The sequence below is a fragment of the Osmerus eperlanus genome, chromosome 2 (assembly GCF_963692335.1).
Source record: "Osmerus eperlanus chromosome 2, fOsmEpe2.1, whole genome shotgun sequence".
Classification (NCBI taxonomy): Eukaryota; Metazoa; Chordata; class Actinopteri; order Osmeriformes; family Osmeridae; genus Osmerus; species Osmerus eperlanus.
In genome coordinates this window covers 23828151-23837933 of record NC_085019.1, presented here as the reverse complement: position 1 = coordinate 23837933, position 9783 = coordinate 23828151, and the positions used below count along the sequence as shown (strand labels likewise).

Below are 9783 nucleotides of genomic sequence, written 5' to 3'. Positions count from 1 at the left end.
CCCAGGCCAGAGACGGATCTCTTTATCAAGCGCTTGGACCAGGAAATGGAGAAGAGAGGGAAAACCCCCCAGGAGCAGAAGTCCTTCTTTGCCAAATATGTAAGAGAACCCACCGTCACACCCTTTCCAGTCTGTCCTCTCTCTTCTCCTGTGTCCCGTGCTGCCCAGCAGGTTAGGGATGCGTGGGGGGTGAACAGCTGTGTAGACTGTTCAGCCTGTCGCCTCTCTCTCCTGTCCTCTGGCATGTTTAGAGACTCTCCGGTTGGTTCATCCTCACTCGAGTGTCTCCCTCTGTTTGTTCCTGAGTGTATGTGGCTGGCTGTGCGCTCGTGGCGCTCCTCTCGTCTCTGAGCGGGTGTGTTTCTGCGTGCTGACTGTGGAAGAGAGTTCTGTCTGTCTCCACTGCAACCAACGGGACTCAGGTTCTGGGTTTATAAGTGTCCGACAACCGGCTGACTGGAGAGAGAGTTTAACAAACACTTTGACATCAAAATGACTAGTTCAGACACAGAGGTGCTAGCGGAGTCTCTCTAAGAAAGGATGGTGTTCATTCGAGGAAATCCTTAATAACACACAGACAATCGATTCGTTTTTATTGGCCGGCAGACGCTGCGACAGTCACAGTGAGAACACAGTATGTGAAGATTAACAGCACAGAGGACATGACCAGAGAATTACACACTAGCTGATCTACTGGTTGTGATCATCACAAGCACAGAAGAACCCCCAGATGTCTCCCACATCCCATGCACACTGTTCTAGTAGATTTGCACGTCTGTCCTGAAGACCATGTATTTTCCTGCTGTTTAGTACTCATGCTGTGCATGCAAGTGCTGTGTGTTGACTGTCCTGTGCGTGTGCTGTGCTGTGTGTTGACTCTGTGCTGTGCTGTGTACTGACTCTGTGCTGTGCTGTCTACTGACTCTGTGCTGTGTGCTGACTGTGCTGTGTATGTGCTGTGTGTTGACTCTGTGCTGTGTGCTGACTGTGCTGTGTATGTGTTGTGTGCTGATTTGTGCTGTGTGCTGACTCTGTGCTGTGCGTGTGCTGTGCTGTGTGTTGACTGTGCTAACTCTGTGCTGTGTGTGCTGTGCTGTGTGTTGACTCTGTGCTGTGTGTGTGCTGTGTGCTGACTCTGTGCTGTGTGCTGACTGTGCTGACTGTGCTGTGTATGTGCTGTGTGCTGATTCTGTGCTGTGTGTGTGCTGTGTTCCAGTGGTATTTGATTCTTGGAGGCGCAGTGTTCCTCATGGCCACCAGTGCAGCACAGCCCCCAGCAGGGGGAGACAGGGAGCAGAGCTGATTCACTCAAGTACTGTTCTCCTTCAGTCTGTTTAGCTTAATCACCAGGACACCAGTCCATGCTGCCTTCTGGGCCTCCTTCTGTGTGTGTCTGTGTGTGTGTCTGTGTGTGTGTTGTGAATGTTTTCCACTGAAATCCTCATCTTGGATTAACCCCTGCCCTTCCTCGTGACGGCCGTGTCACGGCGTGCTCCGTCCTTCACCAGCTTTCTTCCTTCTCTGTCGCTCCTCCAAGCTGCGACCGCGTTCCTCCGGTCAGCACTGACGCCCGCTCCCCGTCTAACCACCTCCTCTCTCAGCTAACATCTCTGTCGTCCTGGGGTGGAAATGATCTAGGATGAAAGAATGGTGTCAGTGAGCCTGTTGGACCAGAGAACCTGTAATCACAGCTGGTTTAGCCGTGTGGTTGTGTGACAGTCTGCCTCACAGTAGATGCTGTTCCTGGGGGGGGGGGTCGCCGAGGCAATGCTAATCTCTTCTTCTTCTGCAGTGGATGTACATCGTGCCACTGGTCCTCTTCCTGATGATGTCAGGAGCCCAGGACCAGTCCGGGGGCGGAGCCGGGGGCGGGGCAGCCAATGGAGGAGGCCGATGATCACCACGCCAACCTACATGTACATGTTAATGTTGAGATACATGCTCACTGTCCTGAATTAGACTGGTCCCAGACAAGCTGGTGAATAAGCTTCTGTACTGATGTCATTGCATTGCTGTTTTTAAAACTTAAAAGTAAAGTATTTATTACTATCTGGGATTTGTTGATTTGGCTGCTTCTTGTCATTTTGCTTCTGGATTAGTTCAGTGTACTGAATAGCTGGGCGTTACTCAGTATAATGTCACCAGGACAGCATACCGCATTGTCACTGTGTTTGTTGACTGTGTGTGTGTGTTTGGGAGGGGGGGGGGGGTGTGAAGTGTGACTTCAGTGGTTCTGTCACATCGACCGCACACCCTTTCCTGCCTCGTACAAGTCGGGATGATTTGCGGCGTGACTGGACCCCAGGGTGTCCGGGCACGTTAAGCTGGGTCCACACAGATGCATCCTAGCGGAGAGAGAGAGCAGAGCTAACAGAGACGTGAAGAGAGCCCAGCGTGACTCGACCCTCCCCTGAGCATCACATCCCTCCCCTGCTCTCTCTCTCCGCGCTCGGGTCTCTCCGGCGGCCGTCCTCTCTGGCCTCCTGACTCCATGTCCTGTCTCTGTATTTATAAGTGTGAGTCAGTAGGATCATTGATTCCCTGCTGTTTAACTATAGCTTTAGTTACAGAATGTTCAGAACCCCTGTGTCAACAAAGCGCCCTGCGTCTCCACCCACAGCCTCTCGTCCGTCTGTTTTTAGTCGCTGCGACCAACTGTGAGAAATAGTCCCTTATTTTCAGAGGCTCAGTGTCGAGCTTCATCACTGCAATGACCTCTAGCCCTCCCCATCACCAGCTACCACTTTCTCAAAATATCTGGCTGGTTGGACAAACGCACAGCCTTCTCTCGTGCGATTCTTACCCCCCTCCTCGCTCCTGTCCTCTCATCTCACTTGAGAAAGTAGAGGATGACACGAGAACAGCTGGGCGAAAGAGGAGAGTTTCAATGGAAGAAGGGCGAGAGAGAGAGAGTCATTTGTTTGTAAAGAGATAGTCTCGTCTGTCAGATGGCTTCAGGGTAGAAGAGGAGCGAGGAGGAGAGGGAGGGCGGGTGATTCCATGTGTTAATCATTCGTCATCAAGCAACCAAACCAGATGGGACGTTAGAAACGATGTTAGGAAGATCTGACTTTCAGGATTCTCACCTCAAACCAGACCAAAATCTGGAGCCAAATCCCAACTATCCTAATTCCTTGTTTACCAACCTGTAGCCTTTGAGGATTAGGTCACATTCTACTTTCCCCACAAATAGCAGTCAGTCAGAACAGGCTTATCAGCGCCTCGGCTGACGGATGTCCATCTACCAAGAACCTGTGCAAGCGGACACTGAGCACACTGTTACAAAGTTCAGGAATGCAGTCTTAGTGTCCTCTCACAGGGCCTGTGGTGAATCACACAGGTAAACAAGACCTCCCACCGGCTCAAGATGAAACCCTGTCAACAGAGGGATTTTGCAGCATTACTACGGTGGTGAGATAAGAATGGTTGCGTACACCTCGTTGCGTGCATTTCCTGTTTCTTTTCAGGGGGCGGGTCACGGTGTGTCAGGTGGTCTGCAGGGGGCGGGTCACGGTGTGTCAGGTGGTCTGCAGGGGGCGGGTCACGGGGTGTCAGGTGGTCTGCGGGGGGCGGGGGCGGGTCACGGGGTGTCAGGTGGTCTGCAGGGGGCGGGTCGCGGTGTGTCAGGTGGTCTGCGGGGGGCGTGTCGCGGTGTGTCAGGTGGTCTGCGGGGGGCGGGTCGCGGTGTGTCAGGTGGTCTGCGGGGGGCGGGTCGCGGTGTGTCAGGTGGTCTGCGGGGGACGGGTTGCGGTGTGTCAGGTGGTCTGCGGGGGGCGGGTCACGGTGTGTCAGGTGGTCTGCAGGGGGCGGGTCACGGTGTGTCAGGTGGTCTGCAGGGGTCGGAGCCAGAGGATCCGGTAAACAGGAAAACAGGAAATAAGAGGATCCGGTAAACAGTAAAACAGGAAGTCAGAGGATATGGATGAAGGAATGAGAAATGAAAAGATGAAGATGTTAGAGAGGAGATCTCTGGCCTGGATTGCTACAGCGAGACGATCTTAGTTCCCTCTTCCATAGTATCATTAAACAAAACAAAAGAACGGTAACTAGCAAGTGGAAAAAAATTGTCAAGCCAAAAGGTTTTAAGAAAGAATTAAATGAGAAGACTAAAACAAGATATGTCGCAACAATGCACTTCTACACTGCCACACAAACACAGAAGACAACAAATACATATTTGAGGAAAGAATCTTGGGTGCCCTAACACTTTTGCACTGTACTGTAAGTGTGCTGTCATGCAGTCATGTTGTGTTATGTGTTTATTGTATCTATGTGATCTGTGCGTTTTTGTGTGGCCCTGAACAGATCGTGGCAACACATTTCCTTGGATACGGGCAATATAGAATCTCTATGTAAGAAACCATACAGACCAAACAGGCTGCTGTGTGCATGCCGGTGGTCAACCATAAATCTATGAGCTCTCCTGTCACTAAGAGACCAGCAAGGTCGCCATGACACCAGGGGCAGGCCGCAGGGGTGCTTTGAATCCAGGAGTATTATGGGGGATTATGATGGTCTGGGGCTAGTAGGCCAAGCAGGTTTACTGCCACTGTTTTCACGCTGTAAATTGCGACAATCCGACAGGAGAGTCTTGATCTGACAGCTTCACCACGCACAGACAGGAGTGCTTTCTCTTCCTCCGTGAAAACACGTCCACACACACCTCCTCACTCCACACACTCCTCACTCCACACACCTCACTCCACACACCTCCTCACTCCACACACACCTCACTCCACACACACCTCACTCCACACACCTCCTCACTCCACACACACCTCACTCCACACACCTCCTCACTCCACACACTCCTCACTCCACACACCTCCTCACTCCACACACACCTCACTCCACACACCTCCTCACTCCACACACACCTCACTCCACACACCTCCTCACTCCACACACCTCCTCACTCCACACACACCTCACTCCACACACCTCCTCACTCCACACACACCTCTCTCCACACACACCTCACCCCACACACACCTCACTCCACACACCTCCTCACTCCACACACACCTCACTCCACACACACCTCACTCCACACACCTCCTCACTCCACACACCTCCTCACTCCACACACACCTCCTCACTCCACACACACCTCACTCCACACACACCTCACTCAACACACCTCCTCACTCCACACACCTCCTCACTCCACACACACCTCCTCACTCCACACACACCTCCTCACTCCACACACCTCCTCACTCCACACACACCTCACTCCACACACACCTCTCTCCACACACACCTCACTCCACACACACCTCTCTCCACACACACCTCACTCCACACACACCTCACTCCACACACACCTCACTCCACACACCTCCTCACTCCACACACACCTCACTCCACACACCTCCTCACTCCACACACCTCCTCACTCCACACACCCCTCCTCACTCCACACACACCTCCTCACTCCACACACCTCCTCACTCCACACACCCCTCCTCACTCCACACACACCTCCTCACTCCACACACCCCTCCTCACTCAGAAATTGAAACGAGCTCCTGGGGTCCATCCCTGGAGGCCGCCGGCGCTGACCTGTCTACACACGCAGCAAAACACCCAGGGAGAGGCCAGGAAGAGGCCAGGGAGAGGCCAGGGAGAGGCCAGGGAGAGGCCAGGGAGAGAGGCCGGAGAGAGGCCGGGGGGGTGGGGGCGGCATCTGGCTTGTCAATCAGCTGGCGACAGGCACCCAGGTGGGTGTCAAAGCCACCAGGAGGGTCGGGGTCACTGGGGCCTGGGAAGCATCACAGCAGATCCCGGCTGAAGGACATGGATATTCTGCTATGCGTACTGTACTAGCATGAGGCTAACTAGGAGTTCAAATTTCTGATTCAGTTCCTTGATGAGCTGTTGATTGGGTGTCCTCAGAGCAGTGTGGCGTGGTAGTGACTCCCACAGCACTGCACTTAGACCCCCACCACTGCACTGAAAGGTCGCGGCATCATTTACTTGAGCCTGCACTCTGACAGTCTTAAGCTGCCACAGGGAATTTATTAGCATCCTGCACGCTAAACACAGGACAGTGGCCTGGTGGGACAGGGTTCCGTGACAGGAAGCTATTTCCTGTGAAACATAAATATACACCTGGTCAGCTCTGGGCCCTGCTGTGGATCAGGACGCAGGTAGGCCTGATTTACCCTGGTTACAGGGGCCCTGGTTCACTGGCCCCCTGGTTAAAGGGGCCCTGGTTCACTGGCCCCCTGGTTCACTGGCCCCTGGTCTCTGACCCCTGGTTCACTGGCCCCTGGTTCACTGGCTCCTGGTTCACTGGCCCCCTGGTTCACTAGCCCCCTGGTTCACTGGCCCCCTGGTTCACTGGCTCCTGGTTCACTGGGCCCTGTATCAGCTGTGAGGCAGGGCTGTTGCCTCACGTTGAAGAGAACTACAGCATTCCTGTGCCGTGAGTTACAGTACAGCTTAGTTTAGCTCCTTCACACTGAGCCTGGACTCTGAGGACGTCCAGGTGACACGCTGGACACGACCACACTGTCACGTCACTGTGGTGGGGGACGTTCACTGTCACGTCACTGTGGTGGGGGACGTTCACTGTCACGTCACTGTGGTGGGGGACGTTCACTGTCACGTCACTGTGGTGGGGGACGTTCACTGTCACGTCACTGTGGTGGGGGTCGTTCACTGTCACGTCACTGTGGTGGGGGACGTTCACTGTCACGTCACTGTGGTGGGGGTCGTTCACTGTCACGTCACTGTGGTGGGGGACGTTCACTGTCACGTCACTGTGGTGGGGGACGTTCACTGTCACGTCACTGTGGTGGGGGTCGATCACTGTCACGTCACTGTGGTGGGGGTCGTTCACTGTCACGTCACTGTGGTGGGGGACGTTCACTGTCACGTCACTGTGGTGGGGGTCGTTCACTGTCACGTCACTGTGGTGGGGGACGTTCACTGTCACGTCACTGTGGTGGGGGTCGTTCACTGTCACGTCACTGTGGTGGGGGACGTTCACTGTCACGTCCCTGTGGTGGGGGACGTTCACTGTCACGTCACTGTGGTGGGGGTCGTTCACTGTCACGTCACTGTGGTGGGGGTCGTTCACTGTCACGTCACTGTGGTGGGGGTCGTTCACTGTCACGTCACTGTGGTGGGGGACGTTCACTGTCACGTCACTGTGGTGGGGGACGTTCACTGTCACGTCACTGTGGTGGGGGTCGTTCACTGTCACGTCACTGTGGTGGGGGTCGTTCACTGTCACGTCACTGTGGTGGGGGACGTTCACTGTCACGTCACTGTGGTGGGGGTCGTTCACTGTCACGTCACTGTGGTGGGGGACGTTCACTGTCACGTCACTGTGGTGGGGGTCGTTCACTGTCACGTCACTGTGGTGGGGGACGTTCACTGTCACGTCACTGTGGTGGGGGACGTTCACTGTCACGTCACTGTGGTGGGGGTCGTTCACTGTCACGTCACTGTGGTGGGGGACGTTCACTGTCACGTCACTGTGGTGGGGGTCGTTCACTGTCACGTCACTGTGGTGGGGGACGTTCACTGTCACGTCCCTGTGGTGGGGGACGTTCACTGTCACGTCACTGTGGTGGGGGTCGTTCACTGTCACGTCACTGTGGTGGGGGACGTTCACTGTCACGTCACTGTGGTGGGGGACGTTCACTGTCACGTCACTGTGGTGGGAGACGTTCACTGTCACGTCACTGTGGTGGGGGACGTTCACTGTCACGTCACTGTGGTGGGGGACGTTCACTGTCACGTCACTGTGGTGGGGGTCGTTCACTGTCACGTCACTGTGGTGGGGGACGTTCACTGTCACGTCACTGTGGTGGGGGTCGATCACTGTCACGTCACTGTGGTGGGGGTCGTTCACTGTCACGTCACTGTGGTGGGGGACGTTCACTGTCACGTCACTGTGGTGGGGGTCGTTCACTGTCACGTCACTGTGGTGGGGGACGTTCACTGTCACGTCACTGTGGTGGGGGTCGTTCACTGTCACGTCACTGTGGTGGGGGACGTTCACTGTCACGTCCCTGTGGTGGGGGACGTTCACTGTCACGTCACTGTGGTGGGGGACGTTCACTGTCACGTCACTGTGGTGGGGGACGTTCACTGTCACGTCACTGTGGTGGGGGTCGTTCACTGTCACGTCACTGTGGTGGGGGACGTTCACTGTCACGTCACTGTGGTGGGGGTCGTTCACTGTCACGTCACTGTGGTGGGGGACGTTCACTGTCACGTCACTGTGGTGGGGGTCGTTCACTGTCACGTCACTGTGGTGGGGGACGTTCACTGTCACGTCACTGTGGTGGGGGTCGTTCACTGTCACGTCACTGTGGTGGGGGACGTTCACTGTCACGTCACTGTGGTGGGGGTCGTTCACTGTCACGTCACTGTGGTGGGGGACGTTCACTGTCACGTCACTGTGGTGGGGGACGTTCACTGTCACGTCACTGTGGTGGGGGACGTTCACTGTCACGTCACTGTGGTGGGAGACGTTCACTGTCACGTCACTGTGGTGGGGGACGTTCACTGTCACGTCACTGTGGTGGGGGTCGTTCACTGTCACGTCACTGTGGTGGGGGTCGTTCACTGTCACGTCACTGTGGTGGGGGTCGTTCACTGTCACGTCACTGTGGTGGGGGACGTTCACTGTCACGTCACTGTGGTGGGGGTCGTTCACTGTCACGTCACTGTGGTGGGGGACGTTCACTGTCACGTCACTGTGGTGGGGGACGTTCACTGTCACGTCACTGTGGTGGGGGACGTTCAATGTTACGTCACTGTGGTGGGGGACGTTCAAAGTCATGTTAACGTCACTGTTCATACAAAGTCGAGTGCTAACCCCAAGGTTAGGAAAGATTTGTTGGATCAGATGTTTGTTTATTTCCTCCAGGAACACAATGACACATTGAGGGACTTGTTGCACTTGTTGGTTAGTTGTAACTGAGTTAACTACTTGTACTCGCTGTGAATTATATTATTGTTGCTTGCTTTCCTACAGGTACACTCTTGTACTTTGGAGGATCATGTTGTTTAATTGTAACTTGTTTAACTACATGCTCTTCTGGTTCTTCCCATTGGCTCTTATCAGCCATTCACAACGTATGCTTCATGTTTTGGGTCTCTCGTTGGCATCTTGTTGATTATGATCATTGACCTATGCACCTTTTGCTCTTTCTTGTAAGTCGCTTTGGATAAATGCATCTGCTAAATGACTAAATGTAAATGTAACTTTATCCCCCTCTAAGTATTTTGGTGTTGCCTCGGTTACGTAACATGGGCTGGAGTGTGGGTGTGGTGTATTACGAAAGCCGTGTAGGAATTTCATGTGGAAGATTCTGGAAACCCGTCAGAGCCGTCTCTGGCCCCCGACGCCGTGGAGACAGCCAAGTGTGGTCTCTCTCTCCTCCATCCCTCTCTCCTCCTCTCTCTCTCTTTCATTTCAAAGATTTCTTCAGTTAACCTCAAGCTGGCGTGCGTGTGTGCGTGCGTGTGTGTGTGTGACCCGTCCCCGAAGTGTGTGCATGCCTCAAGTTCATCTTTGTGCTCTGAGAGAGGATCACTAGTTACAGACAGATAGGAGTATCCGATGTCAGAGTCAGTCCTTTCGTCATCATTACCCCCTCGCCCCCCGCCCCCTCGCCCCCCGCCCCCCCCCCCCCCACCCCCCCCCCCACCCTTACCTCCCTCGGGGCCCCCCTGGCCTTGCCCCCTAAACCCCTCCCCACTTTTTTAAAGGACATAAGAGCGTTCCTTCATCGGGGTAGAAGTCCCAGTCTTGGTTGG

General features: G+C 54.6%; 1 protein-coding gene across 2 annotated transcripts in view; it reads left to right on the top strand.

Annotated features, from left to right (window-relative positions):
- emc10 (ER membrane protein complex subunit 10) overlaps positions 1-2054 on the top strand; it is a 4776-nt gene extending 2722 nt beyond the window's left edge. The window contains exons 6-8 of one of the 2 annotated variants that reach the window (XM_062481513.1): positions 6-99; positions 1217-1312; positions 1793-2054. In XM_062481513.1, coding sequence (XP_062337497.1) covers positions 6-99; positions 1217-1303 — 181 coding nt within the window. In that variant the 3' untranslated portion in view covers positions 1304-1312; positions 1793-2054. The remainder of the gene's footprint in view (positions 1-5; positions 100-1216; positions 1313-1792) is intronic. The other variant, XM_062481506.1, reaches the window with a different exon arrangement.
- Positions 2055-9783: the final 7729 nt, after the last annotated feature.